The sequence below is a fragment of the Haliotis cracherodii genome, unplaced genomic scaffold, assembly GCF_022045235.1.
Source record: "Haliotis cracherodii isolate W230 unplaced genomic scaffold, xgHalCrac1.p SCAF_15, whole genome shotgun sequence".
In the NCBI taxonomy this organism is placed as follows: Eukaryota; Metazoa; Mollusca; class Gastropoda; order Lepetellida; family Haliotidae; genus Haliotis; species Haliotis cracherodii.
Genome location: NW_027266270.1, coordinates 31,114,367 through 31,141,226, shown reverse-complemented (window position 1 = coordinate 31,141,226; position 26,860 = coordinate 31,114,367). Strand labels below are relative to the sequence as shown.

Genomic DNA, 26,860 nt, shown 5'->3' with positions numbered 1-26,860 from the left:
CTGACGACAACCTCTTGTTATCTTAAAAAGGGGCTAGCAAAACCATTGACTAATACACTTGATTCAATATCGCTGAAAAATGTTCATATCCATTTTACTATACTTGGACCACAGTTGAAAAATTTAAATGTATTCAAAATAAAATGTCTATCAACAGAGTCAAAAGCTTTTTCAAAGTCAATCAGCATTAGTAATCCAGGTATTTGATATGATTCAGTATATTCCATCTAGTCATATATTAATCTTGTAACTTCCCCAATATATCTTCCCGGGACAAAACCTTTCTGATCTTCACTAATAATAATACTTAAAACTTCTTTAATTCTATTTGCGATTACTGCTGACACTAATTTATACGAGGTATTCAAGAGAGAGATTGGGCGCCAATTTTTTAGGTAAAGTTTCGACTTATTTTCCTTAGGAATACATGTTACTAATCCCTGTTTTTGTGTCACTGATAGAGATTCGTTGCTATATGCATGATTAACAGACTTAAGCCAAAATTGTCCAATATAATTCAAAAGAGACTTTAAGAATTCTGTTGTGAAACCATCCGCGCCAGGACTTTTCTCATTTTTCATTCCTTTCAGTTCTTTCAGAGCTTCTTCATAAGTTATCTCCCCCTCTAGTTGTAGGGAAATAGATTCTGGTAATTTTGGCACATTACATCCCTCAAATAATTTATCTAAATCCATTTGTGTACAATCTTCACTTGTGTATAATATTTGATAAAATCTTTTGGCTTCAACTAGAATTTCCTTCTGATTTTTTAAATATATTTTCATCTGTTAACTGCAGTTCAGAAATTAATTTATTTAAAAATTTCCCTGTGTACAAGGTGTAGGAAATATTTACTAGGTTTTTCTCCATGTTCAATCCATTTAGCCTTTGATCTTATAAAAGCTCCTCGTGTTTTTTGGTTATGTATTTCTTCAATTTCATTTTTAATTTCCTCTATTTTCTTAAATATATATTTTTCATTTCTATTTCCACTTCTGTACTATCTAAATCTTTTTCAAAATTGAGTAAATCCTTTTCAAGCTGTTTTTCCCTTGCCCCTGTAATCTTTCGTTTAGTTGAAGAATGATATATTGTTTCACCCCTTATAGCTAAAAGTATTATTTCCTACAGCAACTGATCGTTTAACGCATAAATTCTATTGTTATCATTACTTTTGCCCTTATACTGATTTAATGTATCTTTAATTCTTTTTTAATTTTCTCAACATATTCTAAATTACGTAACAGAGAATTATTGAATTTCCAGAAGCCTTTTCCTCTTTCAGTTTCGTGTATATCTAATGAGAGACAAACTAGAGAATGATCAGAGTCCAGCCCTGGGTGGATGTCACATTCACTGACCGAGTGGACAGTTTTGTGGGATACAAGAACAAAATCTAATCTAGCTTGCTTATATTATAGGGTTAGGATGTCGCCGGGTGAAACGCCTATCAAACGGATATGAGTTTGTCTAAACAATTATCCAAGTTAAATTTGGAAGTATAAATATTGGTAGACAGGTACCTTTTTCCATCATAAAATAATTCTCTATATAAGTCACGTATTTTTGCAGTGTCGTGATAAACAGATATCTTGATCTAATTCAATCAAATCTACTTGGTCACTGGATATCTCTAACACTCATTAGTGCAAAATTGCCCTGGACCAATATAAAACTGTAGCTGGCTCAATAAACTTACTAACCATACATGTATATAATGTTTAGATCTATTATAATGTCTTTGTTGAGAGTTGCACTCATCAAATATAAGAAAAGTTGAAACCAGACAGTAAAAAGGTACACATGCTAGTGATTAATCACGCGAGTCTATTTACAGTAAGATACTTTCTGCTCCACACGTCAAACACAGCACTAGAGCTATTTATCATGTTCCAACGTGCACCAATTGTCCGTGGATAAATAAGTATCTCATTCGCTTCTTCGAAACTTAACTATCACTATATCCTTGCCGAGGACTTATTTCTATGGAACTATATTAGAAATGATGTTCATACACCTTACGGTAGTTCACATGAATGAATTAAAGCGTAAATAAAAAGTCACGTGTTCATCACGTGATGTTCTATATTTGGGTGGTCCACGTGGGTAGGTCTACAAGTTTTAGCAGTACTTTTAGCAGAAGAACTCGTTCAGGTTTTAAAATCGTAAAATAATGCGATCAAATGTTATTCTTACTAAAATAAAAAAGTAATAAATCCTAGTTCCGCGTGAATCAAATACGGGCGATACGAACAGTTTTCTTAATAGTCCAACAATACATTAATTATCACTGTAAATTCAATATCTGGGAGAGCGGGATAAAACACAAAAAGCATTTGAGGCGTTATTCTTATGAAAAAAATCCTTTATATCTAACATCTAAGATGTAAAAAATCCTTTATATCTAACATCTAAGTAAGAATAAAAAGTAATAAACCACTTGCCTGTAGGAATTCCTGTATAATCCTTATTCCTTGAAATTCGATGAGAAATACAAATCACAACTACCTGTTATTTTACACACCAGCCACCTTTTGGCAGATAACATGAGATCGCTATGCTTCCCGAAAATAAAACTGGAAAATAACAGGTCCCTTTCCAATGAAGAAAAGATGGACAAACAGTCCTTGAACACTCAGTCTATCTTAAGCAAACACCTACTGTCCAAACCGTTACTAGTGTTAACACATGTGTAAACACAACCATGGTTCTGAATGGCCCTGTAAAACTAGTCAATGCACCGTATCATCTGGTCCAATGCTGATCCACTCTGCACTTGAATTTCTTCTGTAGTGTCAATACGCTCCCCCGTCTGGTAGAGATGGGTCTGTCTGATTTCATACGCCCTATAGGCAAGGCCGCGTCTCTGTTTTTTTTAACACAACTGACAAGTCTGTGCGATTGGAGACCTATTTTTCTGCTTAGTAAAGCTGACATCTTAAAACTTATACCGCTTCCCAATGTACGAGATTCAGTTGCAGAATGGGAAGACGATAACCCAAGCGAGACACCGCTGGGCGCTGGGCGTTTTCAAGACTAATTTAACAGCTAATTAAACAGTTAATTAATTCATGTAAAATACTGATGAAATAGTGAAACAAACCATATTATTTTTTGTATTTAAAAAACCCAATAACCATCAACCACTTAAGAAATGTCACGTTATAACGAAGTGTTGATCTAGAGCCGATCGATCAAAAACATATTTCAAAGTTATATTAAAATAATCGAGACTTGAATTTAATATTTTAGGAAAATAAACACTCAAATAATTTGGATCTAAAGCAATACTCAATTTTACTGCAGGAAACGATCAACCTCTGCCGGACCGAACATCTCACGACCAAGATGTTTTGCAACCACAGCAGTTGTTTCCCCTTTCAACAGGTGGAGTTTATCCAGATTAATATAATTAATTTATTTTGGCCTATAATCATTTAGTATTTTTTTTAACATTAAGACTTCAATTATTTAAACATACTATCTCAGGACAATTAAGAAACTCATTTTTTACCCCCCCCCCCAAAAAAAAAAAACACACAAAAAACCCCAAAAAACAACAACAACAAAATAAAAAAAAATAAAATAAAATAAAAAAAACCCAAAACAACACATTACCATGTTTAAACTTGAATGTATTAAGTCTTACCAAGATCTCTGTAAACTCAATAAGGTAATTTCTGTATTTACATTTTTCTTAACTATTTTGATTTCTTATAGGGAGCAGACAAAATGATGAAGATAAAGGGTGGGCACCAATCGACCTAATTACAGGTATTTTTTTCAAAAACAATATTCTTTTCTTTTTCAACAATGATTTACATTTATGCATCTTAAAATATATTTGGTATTTTAGATAGGATGAAATAATCTCAAAAATAATTTCATATTATTATTCTTTAGGTAGAAACTCAATATCACAGTTATTTATTTTCAGAATTAACAGACAATACAGAGGATTAAAGAACATTTCTTTCTTACGGACAAATAAATGAATAACGTATTTACATGCACTAAAAAGGTGGGCCTATTTTGTGTTGCGCAAAGAGAAGGATAGTCACGGCGGGACGAATGCAAATAAAGTTACGGGCCGAGTAATCCCAAACTATTAAAAAATATCAAATCACGTTACTAATTCTGAAAACGTTACTCCCATCAGCTTTTAATAATTAACAAAAAAACATAAGATGAATGCTAACAAGTGGCTTGCCTGTCACAGGAAAACTCGCGTGGGTCGTCTTCGCCAGATCCGTTTGACCTGTTATGGTGCAGTTGTATTACTGTGCATATTCGAAAACGAGGCTGGGGGGAGTGGTTACTAAACATGGGAAATCTTCAACTACGAGCACGGCGTTTTATGGCGTATTGTTATAAGAGAAATAGAGGATTAACCACTGTGTTGGGTTGTTACCGAAAAATCTACACACGAGTGATTAATCTGTCACGATTAGAACGAGGCTTATTTCTTGTAGATAGGCCCATTTTCACTTAGATTTCAGCGGATTTGTAAGGAGCGATTTCAAACACGACCCGTTACCGGAATTCTTCCTTTTCTGTTCCCTTTTGTCTTTCATTTCAAGATAAAGGCTTTTTAAATCAACAATACTCACCTCGCCATTCTCCGGGCCGTCGCCGTTGCCGAAGGTGCTGGTGACGACGAGGATGAGGTCCTGCTGCTGCAGCTCGGTCAGGTCAATGTCCTCCATGCACACGACCTGTGGGGGAACGACGGAGACGACGGTTTTGTTTGCAAAATTAAGGGACGTTGGTAGTCAGGCACTTATCGTCCTGTCAATTGGTCACAAAGTTTGACGGCGCGAGACCCCCCCCCCCCCCCCCCCCCCCCTAAATGACCCACCATTAGATTAAAATTTCTTCACAACATATTTTTCAGGACATCTTGCATGTCCGTCGAAACTGTACGCTTTGCATTTCAAACCACAGTCTAGCGCCCTAACACTAAATCTTTCCCCGTTGTTAAACGTACGTTTTCAAGAATGTATGACTCAAGCGCCTGGCGCCCTGACACCATAATCTTACCCTGGTAGTAAAGGCAGGCTTGAATGTCTGACACAACCGTCTGTCGCCCTGACATCATAATCTTACCCTGGTAGTAAAGGCAGGCTGGAATGTCTGACACAACCGCCTAGCGCCCTGACACCATAATCTTACCCTGGTAGTGAAGGCAGGCTGGAATGTCTGACACAACCTTCTCTCGCCCTGACACCATAATCTTACCCTAGTAGTAAAGGCAGGCTGGAATGTCTGACACAACCGCCTAGCGCCCTGACACCATAATCTTATCCTGGTAGTAAAGGCAGGCTTGAATGTCTGACACAACCGCCTAGCGCCCTGACACTGTAATCTTACCCTGGTAGTAAACGCACGCTTGAATGTCTGACACAACTGCCTAGCGAATCGCTCTGATCTGCCGGTCTCTGTAGCGAACACGATGACACAGTTAATGTGGCTGGCCACTGCCTTGGCCTGAGACTGGGTCAGTCTGTGGACAGATTGGACAGACTTAATTATTACTGGTGACCACACACAGTGCTATAACAGAAACAAATAGAACTTTTTACAAGTGCTTCAGAAACTGCACTCAATGGCAACGTGGGACTTTAAATTTTGTAATTGTGACGTAATGTGTTTATGATGAAAAGGTTAAACGACCTGCCTTTTGCTAGCATTGGGTTACCGGATTACTCTGGTGTCACCATGTCATGTTTAACATGTCTGAAGACTACGACACACCCACCTTTTGAGTCGCGCCTCCAGGTACCTTTGTTGTAGGTCCTTGTTCTTCCAGACATGGGCTGTCCATGCGTCCTCCTGGATACAAATTTTGATGATCACTGGACACGGGTATATTGGACACACACACAGACACATACACTCAGACACACAAAGACACACACGCACGAACGCACACACACAGTCACACACAGAGACACAGACACACACACTGACACAACGGCACGCACGCACGCAAACACACACACACATAGACACATACACTCAGACACACACAGACACAGACACACAGACACAGACACACACACGCACGAACGCACACACAGAGCCACACACAGAGACACAGACACACACACTAACACATACGCACGCACACACGCACACACACACACACACACACACACACATAGACTCAGACACACACAGACACAGGTTCAGGTTGCGGTTGTGTAGCCTAGTGGTTAAAACATTCGCTCATCACGCGGAATGCTCTGGTTCGATTCCCCACATGAGTACAATGTGTGAAGCCAATCTCTGGTGTCCCCTGCCATGATGTTGCTGGAATATTGCTAAAAGCGGCGTAAAGCCATATTCACTCACTCATATGGACAGTACGATAAAATCATAAAGATTTCGGAAATACATATCTCCGAAAAGAGACGAACGGAAATGGTGGGGAAACTCAAAGACTCACAGACTCTTTCTAAAATATACCCGACAGGTATGGCGCTGACAAACCAAGGAAACACGATGAATGTCGGATTCGAACCCACGCAGCTGACACTCGCAACTTACAGTAAGAGGAATGCATTTGACAGTAACACGAATCACTACCTGGTATTCATAGGAAGGCTTGAGCTTGTAGACCGTCATCTCCTGGTGAAACACCTCCGTCTGACTCCCACTCATCGGGGGTACCACCCACACCCAGTCAGCGGGACAACCCCCACGCTGGCGCTGCTCGTTATGGAGATGCTGGATGAAGGACTCGGACGCGGTGTGGTGGTCAACAATCGTCGCACCAACCGACTGTGGCGAAATATGGGCGACATCATCAACGACGTAATAGCAACAATCTAGACATGTACGTTTGTATAAAGGCTTCAGGTATTTGAGTTAGGATTAACCTCGCCTTGCACATTTTTGTTATTTCAAGGCGTATAATATAAGCTTGATGTTGACGGGAAGGCTTAAATTACTCGTGCCGTAGCCGTTTATCACTTAAGCCACGTGGAAGCGGATATTTGCGTATCCTGGTATGAGTAATATTTCTCATTTGACTGTATCGTTACTGATGTTAAATCTATACATGTGGTTATTGTCAGTGGAATTCTATTACTCAGAGGGGGAATGGGGATGTATATCGAATATACTACACGCCCAATAGCAACTGATTGACGCATTCACCCCAAAACCAGTGCGTTCAACCTCGAGTTTATACAATAATCTGATAATCTGCTTAGGTATGGAACATTATCAGTGTGTTTGGAATTAATTTCAACTGACGAGTCAGGGTAAATAGAAATAATTACATATAAATTATGATTGAACAATTCTTAATAGAAATGATCTACTGCACATGCATGTACTTTTAGTGGTACAGTAAAATGCGGATGTTGAAATCCTGCGATCATGCTCATCCAATTAATTAATTATTATGCAGAATAACTAATTATATGCAAATGAGAAGCATTGTATTGCCATTGTCGGTTGTTAACGATATTACCATCAAGGGTTTTGAGCTCTTAACATCACACGTACTTGGAAGCTGTGCAGTACCGCAATGTTGACCTCCACTAGGGCTCGGTCACGCCACAGTGAGGAGGTATTCTCAGTGTTTAGACCCATCTTAATCGCAACTTTCTGAAAAATAATAGGCGAAATGTAAAGGTATATAACATGTGACACATTCACCCCGCATTTATTTTAGATAATTATGCAACGAGCACAAGGCATAAAGACATTACTCTGTCATTGTTAATTACATTTGCTTCTAGCAACTTACAAGGCTGACGTTGTATCTAACGGGGTTATAGACGTCACTGTGGTACATCATCTACCTGAATGACGTCGTATTTAGCAGCGTCACATATATCCCCGTGGTACATCAGCCACCTGAATGACGTCGTATTTAGCAGCGTCACATATATCCCCGTGGTACATCACCTACCTGAATGACGTTGTATCTAGCACCGTCACAGACGACCCTGTGGAACATCACCTACCCGAATGATGTCGTATTTAGCACCTTCACAGACGACCCCGTGGTACATCACCTACCTGAATGACGTCGTATTTGGCACCGTCACAGACGACCTCGTGGAACACCACCCACCTGAATGACGTCGTATTTAGCAGCGTCAAATATATCCCCGTGGTACATCACCTACCTGAATGTCGTCGTATTTACTACTGTTACAGACGACCCCACGGAACATCACCCACCTGAATGACGTCGTATTTAGCACCGTCACAGACGACCCCGTGGTACATCACCTACCTGAATGACGTTGTATCTAGCAACGTTAAAGGCATCCCCGTGCTACATCGCCTACCCGAAAGACGTTGTATCTACCAACACGAGTGTCGTAACAAACCGCGTCACAGAAACACATACTTGAGCGAAGCTACACATCACTCGGACAAATTGTATCTTGCCGCGTCACACGTTCCCCTGCTTCATCAACTATCTAAGTGACGGTGTATCAAGCGGTACACTTACCTCAGTCATATTGTATCTTGCGACGTCACGCGTTCCCCTGCTTCATCAACTATCTAAGTGACGGTGTATCCAGCTGTACACTTACCTCAGTCATATTGTATCTTGCGGCGTCACACGTTCCCTGCTTCATCAACTATCTGAGTGACGGTGTATCCAGCTGTACACTTACCTCAGTTATATTGTATCTTGCGGCGTCACGCATTCCCCTGCTTCATCAACAATCTAAGTGACGGTGTATCAAGCGATACACTTACCTCAGTCATATTGTATCTTGCGGCGTCACACGTTCCCTGTTTCATCAACTATCTAAGTGACACTATCTAATATACACTTACCTCAGTCATATTGTATCTTGACGCGTCACGCGTTCCCTGCTTCATCAACTATCTAAGTGACGGTGCATCAAGCGGTACACTTACCTCAGTCATATTGTATCTTGCGGCGTCACACGTTCCCTGTTTCATCAACAATCTAAGTGACGGTGTATCAAGCGATACACTTACCTCAGTCATATTGTATCTTGCGGCGTCACACGTTCCCTGTTTCATCAACTATCTAAGTGACACTATCTAATATACACTTACCTCAGTCATATTGTATCTTGACGCGTCACGCGTTCCCTGCTTCATCAACTATCTAAGTGACGGTGCATCAAGCGGTACACTTACCTCAGTCATGTTGTATCTTGCGGCGTCACACGTTCCCTGTTTCATCAACTATCTAAGTGACACTATCTAATATACACTTACCTCAGTCATATTGTATCTTGACGCGTCACGCGTTCCCTGCTTCATCAACTATCTAAGTGACGGTGCATCAAGCGGTACACTTACCTCAGTCATGTTGTATCTTGCGGCGTCACGCGTTCCCCTGCTTCATCAACTATCTGAGTGACGGTGCATCAAGCGGTACACTTACCTCAGTCATATTGTATCTTGCGGCGTCACGCATTCCCCTGCTTCATCAACAATCTAAGTGACGGTGTATCAAGCGATACACTTACCTCAGTCATATTGTATCTTGCGGCGTCACACGTTCCCTGTTTCATCAACTATCTAAGTGGCACTATCTAATATACACTTACCTCAGTCATATTGTATCTTGACGCGTCACGCGTTCCCTGCTTCATCAACTATCTAAGTGAGGGTGTATCAAGCGATACACTTACCTCAGTCATATTGTATCTTGCGGCGTCACACGTTCCCTGCTTCATCAACTATCTAAGTGAGGGTGCATCAAGCGGTACACTTACCTCAGTCATGTTGTATCTTGCGGCGTCACACGTTCCCTGCTTCATCAACTATCTAAGTGACGGTGCATCAAGCGGTACACTTACCTCAGTCATGTTGTATCTTGCGGCGTCACACGTTCCCTGCTTCATCAACTATCTAAGTGACGGTGCATCAAGCGGTACACTTACCTCAGTCATGTTGTATCTTGCGGCGTCACATGTTCCCTGCTTCATCAACTATCTAAGTGAGGGTGCATCAAGCGGTACACTTACCTCAGTCATATTGTATCTTGCGGCGTCACGCGTTCCCTGCTTCATCAACTATCTGAGTGACGGTGTATCAAGCGGTACACTTACCTCAGTCATGTTGTATCTTGACGCGTCACGCGTTCCCTGCTTCATCAACTATCTGAGTGACGGTGCATCAAGCGGTACACTTACCTTAGTCATATTGTGTCTTGCGGCGTCACGCGTTCCCCTGCTTCATCAACTATCTAAGTGACGGTGCATCAAGCGGTATACTTACCTCAGTCATGTTGTATCTTGCAGCATCGCAGAAATTTCTGGCCCCGACCTCAGTCCCCAGGTACCAGCCGTTGAAGGGGACAGCGGGAAACTCCAGCCCGCCACAGTCGAGCACCATCTTGGACACACCCGGAAATACGAACCACTTCAAGCCCAACTCCTCAAACCACGCGTATCTAGAAAGTGGAAGTGTCTATATGTAATATAGTTCTTATTGTAAAAAAGGCCTTACTTTCAATTTACAAAAGCGTTACCATGAATAAAACGCTTCATATCCATCACTTGGTGATCCAAGTAAACGAAATAACACCAATAGCAAACCAGGGCAGTGATTTATCCCGAATTATTCAAAGCAAAGATATAGTTTATATTTTCTGACTCAGGGAGTCATGCTTCTGGTCTCTATATCTGCGAGTGAGTGAGTTGAGTTTAACGCCGCTTTTAACTGTATTCCAGTTACATCACGGCGTGCCAGCTTGATATGTGGGTCCCCCGCCGTGATATTGCTGGAATATTGCTAAAAGCGGCGTAAAACCATACTCACTCACTCACTCACTTGATATGTGAGGAAAGCCCGTAGTGATGCAGGTTTTAGACATTTACCACTTCGGTGAAACCCAAGAGCACGGGTATTGTGCTGACAAACCTAGGAACATAATCGGGGCGAACCGGGATTCAAACCCAAAATCATAGGTTTCTGGCGCGCCCAAGGGACGCAACTCTGCACAGCGAATTGCGGCGCCTTAGACGACTGGACAACCAGTGCACCCTCCCCCCACGGATACAATTTATGGACAACAACTTCTTTAATACTGTAAAAAGCGCCGTTTCGGTATAGATTCCTGCTTGACAACGGTATAAATATCTATACGGAAACGTCGCTTTTTACAGAAGTAAAGAAGCTGTGATTCATAGGTTGTGTCTACTATGAGAAAGTGTTGTACAAACTTGGGGTGTTTCATCTCAACCTCCAGGACAAGCTTCTCGGGAATGTCAAACACCTCTGGGTCTCCGCCTGCGGCTGACAGAACGAGTGGTAGGACATCAAACAACCCGCCTTTTCCACGCCAACCTAGCGCCTCGCATATCTGATCATAGGTAAAAGAAGGAGAGACATTTTTAAAGGTGGGCCTTTGATATTCTGGAGGTGAGGTGAGGTGAAATGGGATTTAACGTCGCGTTCAAGATTATTGCACTTATATAGCGACGTGTGTGTGTGTGTGTGTGTGTGTGTGTGTGTGTGTGTGTGTGTGTGTGTTGGTGTGTGTTTGTACTAGACCGGATGAATGCTGATGTTCTAGTGCTAGACCCCTGAGATACCATGCGGCAGGTTAACACGAATACCCCATTCGAAAACAAAATTATTTCTCAAAAGGCTTTACCCCCAAAATAAATAGCTGAAAAACACAAACACACACCTTGCCACACACACACACACATGCACGCACGCACGCACGCACGCACGCACGCACGCACGCACGCACGCACGCACGCACGCGTCATTACAAGCCCCAACCCCTCACATCGTCCAGACGGATAACGAGACGTGTATATGGATGGTGTTTTGTTAGACCTATTGTGTTAGACGATTCTGTTATCGTAGCTGTTATCTACAGCGTGCCACTTGAATGTAAACAAACCTCCGTGAACTCGGCGTTGGAGGGGTCGCCGATGACGCTGCCGTCAGGCTGACGGTAGCCGGCGTATAGGATCAGCTGGTTGTTCCATACCCGGAAGTCCTCTCTCCTGGATCTACGCGGGGGAAACACCGTGATTGTGGACCTGGAACAAGTTTTGGTGGCAGTCGTAGTTGGTGTTGACGTAGTAGTAGTAGTAGTAGTAGTAGTAGTAGAAGTAGTACTACTGATGCCAATTTAAAGTGCTCGCCCACTGACATACCATGCCGCAGTTTAACATAAATACCTCACTCAGACACAGTACACTGACTCCGAGCCAACCAGTCCTTGTTCTATCTCCTTAATGCTGAGCACCAGGCAGGGTAACAACAAATTCCATGTTTTGGTGTGGTGCGGTCGGGGGTTCGCACCAATAATAATAATAATAATAATAATATTGATGATAAGTGAAAATCTGGGATTCGAACCCACGACCCGAATCGTAGAAGAAGCAGGAGCAACAATAGTTTAACAATAGTAGTATACATGTAGATAGAGACAATGAAGACGTCATACAGTGTCATTGTTGATGGTGATAGCTTCGCCTCACGGTTTTCAATAGAAGCCTTTTCTATTTCTGGACCCACATTGGCCATTGCATATGACCAGTCAGTGTGAGTTAACACAACCTTAATGATGTTTGCTATATACTCGCGGTTACAGACACGCACTTCAGTACTTACTTCTATCATCAAAATATCATATCGGACGCTATCTTTACCTGAGGTTACCATTGTTGGTGCCGTATTCAAGATGGGAACAGATAGCTTCAAACATCCCCCGAGCCGTGGACACGTGACGAGCATCCATCACCTGGAACGAGTAACACACACCTACTTGTGGAAAGCTCAAATAAATAACGAAAACATTGCAATGAAGCCAAATAATGTCCCGGTAATGATAGTTCTAGTGCTTCCAGTTCCTTCTACAGACGCATCCAGGCAATGATTGTTCTAGTGCTACCAATTCCTTCAATGGACACTCATCCTGGCAATGATTGTTCTGGTGCTACGAATTCCTTCAATTGGCATACGTACCGGTTATGATTGTCCTAGTGCTACCAATTCCTTCAACGGACACACGTCCCGGTAATGGTTGTACTAGTGCTACCAATTCCTTCCACGGACACACGTTCTGGTAATGATTGTCCTATTGCTACCAATTCCTTCAACGAACATACGTTCTGCTAATGATTGTCCTTGTGCTACCAATTCCTTCAACGGACACACGTCTCTGTAATGATTGTCCTAGTGCTACCAATTCCTTCTACAGACACACGTCTCTGTAATGATTGTTCTGGTGCTACGAATTCTTTCAACGGACATACGTCTCTGTAATGATTGTCCTAGTGCTACCAATTCCTTCTACAGACACACGTCCCTGTAATGATTGTTCTGGTGCTACCAATTCCTTCTACACACACACGTCTCTGTAAAGATTGTCCTAGTGCTACCAATTCCTTCAACGGACACACGTCTCTGTAATGATTGTCCTAGTGCTACCAATTCCTTCAACGGACACACGTCTCTGTAATGATTGTCCTAGTGCTACCAATTCCTTCTACAGACACACGTCTCTGTAATGATTGTCCTAGTGCTACCGATTCCTTCTACAGACACACGTCCCTGTAATGATTGTCCTAGTGCTACCAATTCCTTCTACAGACACACGTCTCTGTAATGATTGTCCTAGTGCTACCAATTCCTTCTACAGACACACGTCTCTATAATGATTGTCCTAGTGCTACCGATTCCTTCTACAGACACACGTCCCTGTAATGATTGTTCTGGTGCTACCAATTCCTTCTACATACACACGTCTCTGTAATGATTGTCCTAGTGCTACCAATTCCTTCAACGGACACACGTCCCTGTAATAATTGTCCTAGTGCTACCAATTCCTTAAACGGACACACGTCTCTGTAATGATTGTCCTAGTGCTACCAATTCCTTCAACGGACACACGTCCCGATAATGATTGTTCTAGTGCTACCAATTCCTTCAACGGACACACGTCTCTGTAATGATTGTCCTAGTGCTACCAATTCCTTCAACGGACACACGTCCCGATAATGATTGTTCTGGTGCTACCAATTCCTTCAACGGACACACGTCCCGATAATGATTGTTCTAGTGCTACCAATTCCTTCTACATACACACGTCTCTGTAATGATTGTCCTAGTGCTACCAATTCCTTCTACATACACACGTCTCTGTAATGATTGTCCTAGTGCTACCAATTCCTTCCCCCCACACACATCCTGGTAATATTTGTCCTGATGGTACCAATCTTTAAACACAGACAAAAACATCTTAGCAATAGATCCCCCATCCTAGGAAAACTGCTGCAGAGAAAAACTGCAATAAACTCTGGTAAGACTGCTTTACTGCTACCAATTTCTTCTACAGAGATAGGTGTTGGTAAACATTGGTTCTGCTTCTACCAATTACTCCTTGAGAGAATGAGTGAGTGAGTGAGTGAGGTTTTACGCCGCTTTTAGCAATATTCTAGCAATATCACGGCGGGGGGACACCAGAAATGGTACTCCTAGAGACGCACACGCTGGTACTGACAGTTCTAGTGCTTTCCCTCAACAGAGATAGATTTTGGTTATGGCCATTATAGTTCTTTGACTACCAAATCATTTTCAGACACACATGATTGTTCTAGTGCTATATTTCGGCTGCGGGCAACCATCTGACCTTCAGTTTTGACCACTGGATTCTTCCAATACACCGTGGCGCGTTTCTCCATGCTGTCTTCACACCGAAGGCTAGCTCTTCCAAGGTCAGGTCATATGTCCCGGTTGCGGCTATGTCTTCTTTAACTTCTGCCCACCTCATCCTATGGCTTGCAGAGTCGAGGCTGGTAAGAATGAAGTAGAAATCTATAATTACCACGGGTGGTAACGGCCGACATTTTCGTATTTTCATGGGTTGGGGAGGTGGTTGTTGAATTTATATTTATTTGTTTGAGATAGAAAATTCTTATTATTATTTTAAATACAAGTCCTTAAATAAATGTATACTGTTGTTTAACTGCTCGTTCTGTTTCCGGTAACATACGTCTTTGATATTTTGCGATGAGTGGTCATCTTTCAGAACATATATTATATAATTTATTTGTGCTGAGTGACCATGTTTCTCAAAAGAATATTCATAATGGCCATTTGTCGTGAAAGTATACGTATGACTGTACGAATAATGCTTTTCAATAGTTGGTACTTAACTGATTATTCAATGATTCACTAAAGTGATTTTGTTATATCTTTGGATGTTTTTAATTCTGCTGGCATTTCTACTAAATACCTTTTTAATGACGTGTAATACTGGACAAGGAAGTCCTCGGCATCGGCAAGTAGACCCTCCCTTGACCTGATCGTCCGAGGGTGTTTCATGTCATCGTTTAACATTGTTGATCCCATGCACAGATTGTTTGTACATATCCCGGACTGAGAATAAGAAAATAAATGAATGAATAGACCAGATTACAGTTACAGTTTGAAAAGTACATGTACATAGCCATCAATCGCTCATGACGAGATCTACATTACCATGCTGTTGCGCACGTCTTTTTTGGCTTCACAAGTCCTGTCTTGACGTTATAACCCTTGTGTTTTGTGACAAAATGGACTTTAATTGTGACGTGTTTAGGTCACGTTATAAGTTAGATCTTCCAGTCTGTGGATGTCGTTCAATGGCTTTCTTTAATGGGTTTGGAACGTCCAAAATAGGCCATTTACAAGTTTGGTCGAACCCACAAGCATGGCTAAGGTGTCAAAAAAATCATGATCACTAGTTTGGAAACTAAACATATACATGCAAAACAAATCGTTTAATTAATTAAGGGTGGTTCACCCAACACTATTTCAGTCACGTCACATGGAAACAGGCTTCAAGTATTTTCCCAATGATTATGAATATTTATCCATGTTATTATTGATGATTGCATGGTAGTTGAATAAACCTACATCATACTGACGTCATTACATATAACTGACTTCATTACTACATGATACTGACAGTATAACAACTAGTTCATTACGACTATATGACACTGACAGTATAACAACTAGTTTATTACATCATACTGACGTTATCACATATAATTGACTTCATTATTACTACATGATACTGACAGTATTACAACTAGTTCATTACGACTACATGATACTGACAGTCATACAACTAGTTCATTACGACTACATGATACTGACAGTATTACAACTAGTTCATTACGACTACATGATACTGACAGAATTACAACTAGTTCATTACGACTACATGATACTGACAGTATTACAACCAGTTCATTACGACTACATGATACTGACAGTATAACAACTAGTTCATTACGGCTACATGATACTGACAGTGTAACAACTAGTTCATTACGGTTACATGATACTGACAGTGTAACAACTAGTTTATTACGGCTACATGATGCTGACAGCGTAACAGCTAGTTCATTACGACTACATGATACTGACAGTGTAACAACCAGTTCATTACGACTACATGGTACTGAGAGTATTACATCTAGTTCATTACGACTACATGGTACTGAGAGTATTACAACTAGTTCATTACGACTACATGATACTGACAGTATTACAACCAGTTCATTACGGCTACATGATACTGACAGTGTAACAACTAGTTCATTACGGCTACATGATACTGACAGTATTACAACTAGTTACACACCTGACGCTGCTTCTCATGCAGCGTATCCACGGCAACGGTTCCATCCAGGTAGTTCCTCAGAGAGGTCACTCCGTTTGCTGTTGGTCCATGATTCATCACAGGACACTTTGGGGGCCCGTTATTTGTCAAAGATGTCATAGGGTTCGTTGTGGATACCTCGTTCGGAAAATAGGACTTCTGGGTCATGAAAGAGATATCTGGATTCGTTGTGGACGTCACCAGCGTCACACCGTTCCCGGTCGTCTTTCCTGTAGATGCTGCAGACTCTTGCTCAGTTCTTGACGAGGGGATTCTTTGCCTCTTCCTCAGGCAACACAACACTGAGGAGCAGAGTTCTGCGCTCAGATAACCTGCGGCGGACATAACGTGGGAGACTTGTCCAGGCTACCCAAACATACAACACGTTGAGTCACTGGATTCTGGAAAAGTGAAGATACTCAATTAAACAACTTGATAAACTCACATATTCTGTTTCTTAATTTATTGGTGGTTGTATAAGAAAAAAATGTTATGAATTACGACCCGTTTAGCGACGTTGACGTTCATCGCGGCGGATGGTAACGGAAGAGTGAGTGAGTGAGTGAGTGAGTGAGTGAGTGAGTGAGTGAGTATGGTTTAACGCCGCTTTTAACATTATTTCAGTTATATCACAGCGTGTCAGCTTAATGTGGGAGGAAAGCCCGAAATGGTCTCAGACGTTTACCACTTCGGTGAAACCCACGAGCACGGGTATGGTGCTGACAAACCTAGAAACATGATCGGGGCGAACCGGGATTCGAACCCACAATGAAAGGTTTCTGGCGTGCCCAAGGTACGCAACTCTGCACAGCGAATCACGGCGCCTCAGACGACTGGGCCACCCGTGCACCCCGGTAACGGAAGAGAAGATCATACATATGGGTACCCGTTTCGCACCAGTTGTAATAAGTTTATAAAGTTTGATTCGTCGGTGTAGCTTCAAATGAATATAAGGGCACGGGTGACCCATTTGTCGAAGGCGCCGCAGATGGTTGCGCTGAGTTGCGTCTCTTAGGCGTGCCAGGAACCTGTGTTCGGGGTTCTAATCCCGGTTCGTCCTGATGTGTTTATAGGTTTGTCAGCACCATAAACGTGCTCGTGGCACCAAACTGACACACCGTGATATCACTACACAGGACAAACGGGGTTAATCCCAACACCCACCTACTTTCTTTGGACCGTTTCGTTTATGTGACATTGTTACGAATACCCTAACGTTTCGTGCATGGTTCGGGTAGATGATCCAAATAAACCGGAAATACAGTTAATTTAGTATATTTTCATAGGCAGTTGAACAGTAACGGCGTTACAATGGAGTGATTGAGTGACTCTTATACAACTCGTAGTATAAATCCAGGAATATCAAGGCGGCATGGCCAACAGACCAGGGGTTGATAGCATGAAAAACTATCCACGACATGCAATAGTACACATTCAGACAGGTCACTCTTCGTAACTGCTAGCTTCTTTAGTCTAGTTCTACAATCACGGGCTGCTGAGGACCTATTTTGCAATAAAATATCCACGAAGTAATTGCAACAGTACGGAAGTAATCAAATCCATAAAACAACTATTGTAATTTGGCAACGAATAATTTCAAGTTTTAGACTCTCTCCGTCCCCTACCCCGCATCGTACACACGCACGCACACGCACACGCGCACGCACGCACGCACGCACGCACGTTAGATGGTAGACACTTTCTTAACCAAGGCCCAGATGTACTTTATCACTGATTCACTGCCTCTATAAATATATGATAATAACAGTAGTTAAGTTGACAATTCTCACGTTGGGGCAACCGGTAATAAGATTTTTTTAAAATGTCATTTAAACTATCGCTTCCACGCCACTTCTGTCCGGAAACTTTGGCGACCATTCATTCATGGATGGTCAAACGACCTCTGTCCCTGTGAGCTAAGATATATTTTCTACTTTGTCTCAAATGTCACTCACTGCTACGTCAAAGATCACGCTTTTCTCAGCGATATATATTGTCCATTGTTTTACGCCGCACCCAACAATATCCAAGTTATATCACGGCGGTCTATATATAATCGAGACTGGACAACACAAAACAGTGATTAATACTGTCGGGTACATTGACACGCAATCTATCAAGTCGTCAAGATTGAGCAACCGATCCACTTGGTCTTCTCTTACGAACACCATAGGTGCTGAGGCTTATTCTAACCCGGAATGCAAACTGGCCCAGGATGAAATACTTCAACCCTATAATCATACATGAAGTTGTCATTGAAATACTTTGTACCCAATGTAACAGCAAAAAAGTTGTTCAGTTGTGCCTATATTAAGAATCTTGCAATTCTATTGGTTAATCCGTACCACGTGACGAAACAAAACATTTCAATGTTGACCACTAAATCATGTGACTGACACTGACCTCGAATATTGAATCGTCACATGATCAGTATATATTGACCTTTCACGTGGTGAATATTGACTCGTCTGCTAGAAAACAAGATGGCGTCAGGGAGCTAGCATTTCACGGTTGTGAGCGATGTTATCGTAATGAAACAGAGGGCGATTTAGAGGCTTCGTTAATTTTAAAGTGAATTTCGGTATAAAAAGACGAATGATTACTTTTGACGAGGATAATATTCGAAAACAAGGACCCTTGGACCTAGTCATGCGTAAATATTTGTATCGTACCTTTATTAAGAATGTCTGCATTTCATTGGTTACTCACTATGTGACGAAACAATACATTGCAATGTTGAAATGACAATAGAAAACTGACCTGTAAAGGTTCGGTGAAATCATGACATTGATGCATTACTTGATAAATATATACATTGATAATATTGACTTGTTTCTGAAAAGAATTCGACTGAATTGTATTTGACAGAGGACTGCCAGAGGTGAAATGACATAAACATGTCAAAAATGAACTTTGAGTAAAATAAAACAATCGATTACTGTTGGCGTGATCGTAATGCTGAAACAAAACCCGAAGACACAAAACCATCATTGAAGGGGTAGGCGTCCTCTGGTCCTTGTATTCTGATGATGACCTTACCAAGAGTAATTTGTAGGGCTGCAACGAATACACTATGAGGCGAATACGATTCATATCACGAATACAGGGTAACGAATACGAATATTAATTCACAATTACAATATCAAGTCAGCAGTTTATGTATTATTTATTCTATTCAGTGAAACAAATACAACATAATTTATTTGACATGTTTTTTTAATTATTAATAAATTATATATTTATATACTGCACTTATCCAGGTACTAGTATCTGCTCAAATGCGACAATGACCAGTGACCACATTACTGTCAAATTAAATATTATTAGAGTGTTGTCATTGAAAGAAATCTATGCATATAATATGTTGTTATGGGTATTTTTAGGTACAGGGTATGTAAATATACATGATAGCATATTCATAAATATTCGATTCTAGTGGCCATGAATAACGAATTCAATTCAAGAATGGTTACGGTTCGATTCACCGAATACGCGAGTGAATCGTAACAGCCCTAGTAATTTGTGTAATATTCACAACTTCGGAGATGAAGATCACCGCCAGAAAACTGTTAAAAGAAACTTTGTTAATGATACAGGCTTTTGCCAATTGACAATCACCATGCAGTTAAGAGGGGCGGTCGGGTAGCCTAGGGTTTAAAGCGTTCGCTCGTCACGCCGAAGACCCGGGTTCGATTCCCGACATGGGTACAATGTGTGAAGCCCATTTCTGGTGTCCCCCGCCGTAATATTGCTGGAATATTGGTAAAAGCGGCGTAAAACCATACTCACTCACTCATGTAGTTAAGGAGACTTCACTTACAGAAAGACAAGTTCCCAGTTTTAACCGAGTCAAGTAACACTGCGCTGTTTCTTGGATGGGAGGAACAGACGGGTAGTCTAGTGGTTAAATCGTTCTTTAGTTCAGATTTTCTATTGCCGAATATCTGAAGCCATTTTGGTTAAATTGCCAAAATATTGCTAAACGCGACGCGCCCTATACTCACGCACCCACAAGACTGGAAAGGGACCAGAGCGCAGAACCTAGCACCGTCTTAATTCTACCCTCACCTACTGAGTGTGTTGAGGAGGGTCACTCTTCACCAGTACTTTCTTATATTTACAAAAGAGGGCTGTTCCCATATACTGAGGATAAACAGATAAAACCCGTCCACCAGGTTACAGAGGTATCAAACACTAATCATGACATCAGCGAAAAAAACGGACAAACTTTAAAGTCCAATCTTGAAATACCGAGGTATCCCACTGAGGTCAGCGATTGTGTTCATACTTTGGCGACTACAGAGAAATGGTATCAAACCATCTGTTTCATAATGACCCAATTTACAGTTTAGAGGCTTTGTTACGACGTAAATTGTAATAAAAAGGTAAATTGTAATACTTGAAGCAAATTGTAATAATTTTGACGTAAATTGTAATAACAACGTAAATTGTTATAATATTTGACGTAAATTGTAATACGCAAATTGTAATAAAAATTGACGTAAATTGTAATAATCTCAACTTGCGGTAAAATGTAATAACGCTTTACGTAAATTGTAGTAACCTTATAAGTTTAGTGCCAAAGGCGTTAAATGACTAGAACCTATCCTTGTCAGGGTTGGTACAGTGTTTATCGTACAATCGTCATTAAAGTATGGGCGTGGGGGAGGATTGAGGTCGTTATCGTACATTGTTGTATATTTATATGTATATATAAACGCATTGGAATTTCATTTCTATGGTTGTCCAGAAGAGGATTAATTACTAGAATGAACTTAGTTTTCTTATTTATTTGAGAAATACTCTGTGTGTTTTGTACTTAATTGTAATATATCCTATTGACGATTTTCATCATAATTGTTCATATTTAACCTAATGGAATCATATTTCAATTGGTAAATTAGGTAGTAATATACACAATGGAATAATTATAACAAATATATTGATGTGTAAAACGTGGAAAGTCTGACTTTTACTGACTGAAGCAAATTTATTTATATTGCAACTGTATATTTGTACATATTTTATGCGGAGAGGGGTTTACTAAGTTGCAAGAACTAGTCCCCAATACAATTCTCATTTTGTTCTGTGAATAAAATATGTTTAAACTAAACTAAACTAGCAAATGGATGACATGTCATTCTGCAGTAGTCTGTGTGGAAGCTGATTTATACATGTTCATATGCGTAATATCAATTTATTATTATTCAAGCTTCAATTTTTTTAACGTTGCTCGGAGGATGTAAAGCAAATAATGACAATGTCCTGGGCGATGTACATGTAGGTATGTGAACCCGCAAGGACTACATTTACCAATTATTTTACGTGCAGCTTGTGTCATGTCTGTATTGTTAGAATGATACACTAGCAACTGTACACATCGAAATTTATGACTGAAAGATCCATCCTCAGGTTAAAAATGATGGATTACATTAGGTACGTCTATTCGACAAATAGGTTAATTGATTTATCATCCAATAGTAGCTCAGCTAGGAGTCCATTGCAATAAAATTGAGTTACGAGTTACCGAAGAGAGCTCTGTGCAACCGGACCCTGAAATTATGTCGATTTGCATTGGAGGTTTACTTAATTTGATAAAGAGCATATGACCGTTTCCTTGAAACAAACAAGACAATTCAATGGTATTTATACATTGTATTTTGACGAAGAATTCAAATACAACAAATGATCTCCTGTGCAATGTCAAAGGATTAAAAAACAGTCGTCAGCAAATGCAGCATGGGAAAGGAGAATACTTAATACATAACATTATATACAATGTTTTTATTAATATCAAAAGAGGGGCGTGGATATTCTTTACCTACATTGCATATACTATTAGATATTGTGTATTCTCGATCTCTGTGAACTTCTCACAGATAAAGAAATAATAATAAATAAATGCAAACCATGTTAACTTATGCAATATTTGTAGCAATGTGTGATTAACATATGGATCATTAATATAACATAAAATATTTCCTTTCATAAGAAGAAGTATATTTAATGAAATAAATGAATAAATGTAACTGTCTGGATTCCTTTCATATGTCATGAAGAACTAACAACAACTTACTGACAACTTTTGCTTGGATAATAACTCCTTGCCCCGACAACAAAAACAGAATCCATCATGATAACGGCACGAAATCATAATTCAAAGCATACACAAATAATATCCAGTATCTTCGGGCATGTCTTGTTGAGTTTCAAAGAGCATCAGAATGTATAATAAATTTGTTGCAATCAATTATTGCTGAAATATATCTGTTTTGATCAAAATTGAAAGGATGGAAAATCTATAATGAAAAGGGTTTTGTCACTAACGTTATTATTCTCTTTGACCTTATACGAAGAGTATTCTAAGATCATTAAACTCGGCAATCGTTGATGGATTGTGCCAAGCAACCTTGATACCAAATTTGGTACCTCACGTATAATGCGGTACATCATTTTCGAAACAGATAATTACGTTTTTCATAAGTTATCACTAATTTGTGACATATATACGGACAAAAATTACCTCACAGGATAATCTTCTCTGGGGGTTTAAGAGGATTAAAATATGTCCAGCTAACATCAAGCACTGTAATAAAATATTGAAATTATAGCAAACCTTCTTAACATTCCAGTGTAAAGAATAGTGACTAACTAAGAAACCAAATTATATTTATCTCCGATACTATGCCCTCATCAGTATACACAAACACAAATACATACACCCACCCACACACACACACACACACAAACACACATACACACCAACACACACACATACATACAAACACATACACACATAGGTATATGTATGTATGTATGTATGTATGTATGTATGTATGTATGTATGTATGTATGTATGTATGTATGTGTGTGTGTGTTTGTGTGTGTTTATGTATGTATGTATGTATGTATGTATGTATGTATGTATGTATGTATGTATGTATATGTGTGTGTGTGTGTGTGTATGTATGTATGTATGTATATGTGTTTGTGTGAGTGAGTGAGTGAGTGAGTGAGTGAGTGAGTGAGTGAGTGAGTGAGTGAGTGAGTGTGTGTGTGTGTGTGTGTGTGTGTGTGTGTGTGTGTGTGTGTGTGTGTGTGTGTGTGTGTGTGTGTGTGTGTGTGTGTGTGTGTGTGTGTGTGTGCCAGTAAATACGACCTCTATATGTCATTGGTATCAGATCTATGAGTGCACTTCTACATATAGTAATTCTCGAACTGTACATGTGAAACGCAAGCTCAACTGACAAAGATCCTTTTTAGTCAATTAGCGTCTTGGACACTACGGTAGTAAGGATATTACAATTTACGTAAATTGTTTTTACATTTTACCGCAAGTAGAGATTATTACAATTTACGTCAATTTTTATTACAATTTGCGTATTACAATTTACGTCAAATATTATTACAATTTACGTTGTTATTACAATTTACGTCAAAATTATTACAATTTGCTTCAAGTATTACAATTTACCTTTTTATTACAATTTACGTCAAATATTATTACAATTTACGTTGTTATTACAATTTACGTCAAAATTATTACAATTTGCTTCAAGTATTACAATTTACCTTTTTATTACAATTTACGTCAAATATTATTACAATTTACGTTGTTATTACAATTTACGTCAAAATTATTACAATTTGCTTCAAGTATTACAATTTACCTTTTTATTACAATTTACATCAAATATTATTACAATTTACGTTGTTATTACAATTTACGTCAAAATTATTACAATTTGCTTCAAGTATTACAATTTACCTTTTTATTACAATTTACGTCAAATATTATTACAATTTACCTTTTTATTACAATTTACGTCGTAACAGGCTTGCTTTTTCATGTTCGCGCATTCTGCCCAAAACAACATAATTTGTCTATTAATTAACAAAAAAAGTCGTTCACTAGACATTCTGGGTGGTTCGTAAATATAAAACGTCAATGCAAGAGAATAATTATACAAGCAGTTTCCGAAGCTGATTCCATAGAACATAAAAAGCAAAATAGAGGTGAAAATTATATGAATGGATCACTGAAAATTAGTGATGACACCAGGTGCTCGTGACTAGGGTAAGCACCTCATGTCCTACCAGTACGTAGCACCCGCCACTCACACAATTTCATTAAAAAGAAATTGTTTGTTGAATGTGGGTTCCCCAAAAGCGGAAAATATTGATTATCTTGAAGTGATGACTAATACTGTATTCTGTTTCAAACAAAACCCCAGCTCCCAAGAATATTACAAACTGTTCCTTAGGCCCCAGCAAGCGTGGATAAGAGTTCAGATACCCAATATATGTAGTATGTGACCAATGCGTTACAGTGTGTTCTAAAACCCAATATAGTATGTAAATAGAGCGACAAAACCCTTTCCATATCCAATAGAAATAGATTTATGATTCCGACTGTATCATGAGCATGTGTTTATGAATTACTATCGAATAGTAATGATTCCCTAGGTGTTCGCGAAAAGGTGAGCGTGTCCGGCCCCACCCCATGACACCCGTCACAAGCACATGCATAGGCAAGTAAATTTTTCACCTGCAAAAAACACGGGAACATATGGTACAGGTCAAAATAGGGAAATGCATCGGACATCATTTTCATTGGAAATGCTCCCACATGTCTACCATAAAGCCTTTTGAAAACTTTACTGAGGCTTTGAATGCCATGATCAAACAAATTCTGAACGCGAGTCGTATGCCACTCTTTGAAATCTTAGTAGAAAGAGCATGCTCAAAAGTTGTAAAATGTAAACACCAAAGGCTGGAGCTGCAGGAATATTACTCGACATGAAGGGAAAAGATGACCATTGGAAAGTTGAAGCCATCCCTCTTGTCATACAGTCTTTCGGAGAGTGTTTAGTCGCTATGAATCTTTTTGCATAGATCTAAATATAAAACAGATGAGGCGGTCTCACTGGTCTAGTTCAGGTGGGTAAATCAGTGGAAGGGAATGGGCTATTTATTATTATTGAACGATATCAGATTATCGATATACCTGAAGCTTAAGTTAAACTTCTTGGCCAAATTACCCTCTTTGGACTTTGCCAATCCGAACAGAAATTCCGATTCATATGAATAGAAAAACAGATCCGCAATAAGGGGAGCACAGTTGGTACCCATGGGAAAGCCTACTTCTTGCCTAAATGTCTTACCCCCTAATTCAATGTACATGTTAACAATGAGAAAGTCCAGCATTTTACATATTGTTTTCTCGGTAAACTTCAGATGACATTTGGGTTTCATTTTTCACAAATTGTCCCGAACCTCTGAATATAGACACGTAACTGTATCTGTGTTCACTACGTTTTGTAACAAATGCGTTACAATGTGCCCAGGTGTGTTCGGAAACCCAATATGCATGTGATCAATGCATTACAATGTGCGCACGTGTGATCTGAAACCAAATATAGTCTGTGGCCAATGCACGAGTGTGTGTGCACGAGTGTTCTGTTAGGTCAATATTTGTACAGATGTAATTTATTGTAAGGGATCTACAACATTTTTATGCTTCAATAACGTGATCAGCCTTGACCATGCTAACATTTAGTATGCTGACAGGCTTTCATTGCAGTCAATATAACTTTTCACATGATGCGATTTCCAAAAGATGTCACAACGGGTAAGCTTTCAGAAGATCAATAAAGCTTTGAATATCGAGTGTTCTAAAACACAATGTTGTATGTAACTAATACGTAATAATGTGCGAACGAATGTCATGAAACAAAATATTGTACGTAACAATGCATACAATAAGTACATGGCTAATCTGATACTCACATTGATAATTTAGATGTAGTGGTCCACAGTGTTTCTGGTCGCACTGATCAGGCTGTCAGATTGATGGCGTATTTATATCAGAGGCAGCATCTTACAAATATCCAATTTTTGTTATGTCAATAGAAAGGCAACAAGGTGAAACGTGATGCACTTTGATAGTACCTCGTAAAAACACACCATGAAAGCATTGTTGAAAATAACCGGTTCGTGCTGATAATGATTCACTTTTCTAGACTTCCTGGTGCACACGGAGACGAGAAACGATTGGGTCTTTCGTAATAAATTATTGCCCACCAGAATACTCCCCTCTTTACATTCAACCTGACTGATGGTTTGTTATTTTTTTTTATTTGTTAGTGTGTTGTAGTTACAAAAACAATCGTCATGAGTAAGCTTTTCCATTGTATCATTTTTATTTATTCAGCAGGTTTACGGTCA

At 39.8% G+C, this 26,860-nt stretch overlaps 1 protein-coding gene across 1 annotated transcript in view; it reads right to left on the bottom strand.

Annotated features, from left to right (window-relative positions):
* LOC139462509 (nitric oxide synthase, inducible-like) overlaps window positions 1-26,459 on the bottom strand; it is a 59,711-nt gene extending 33,252 nt beyond the window's left edge. Inside the window, exons 1-13 of the mRNA XM_071244281.1 lie at window positions 26,423-26,459; window positions 16,616-17,034; window positions 15,218-15,360; window positions 14,612-14,774; window positions 12,630-12,721; window positions 11,873-12,014; window positions 11,181-11,320; window positions 10,234-10,408; window positions 7,516-7,617; window positions 6,589-6,783; window positions 5,759-5,832; window positions 5,371-5,503; window positions 4,611-4,715 (exon numbers count right to left, since the gene is read on the bottom strand). Of these exons, the coding sequence (XP_071100382.1) occupies window positions 4,611-4,715; window positions 5,371-5,503; window positions 5,759-5,832; window positions 6,589-6,783; window positions 7,516-7,617; window positions 10,234-10,408; window positions 11,181-11,320; window positions 11,873-12,014; window positions 12,630-12,721; window positions 14,612-14,774; window positions 15,218-15,360; window positions 16,616-16,978 (1,827 nt within the window). The 5' untranslated portion in view covers window positions 16,979-17,034; window positions 26,423-26,459. The remainder of the gene's footprint in view (window positions 1-4,610; window positions 4,716-5,370; window positions 5,504-5,758; window positions 5,833-6,588; window positions 6,784-7,515; window positions 7,618-10,233; window positions 10,409-11,180; window positions 11,321-11,872; window positions 12,015-12,629; window positions 12,722-14,611; window positions 14,775-15,217; window positions 15,361-16,615; window positions 17,035-26,422) is intronic.
* Between the last annotated feature and the right edge of the window lie 401 nt (window positions 26,460-26,860).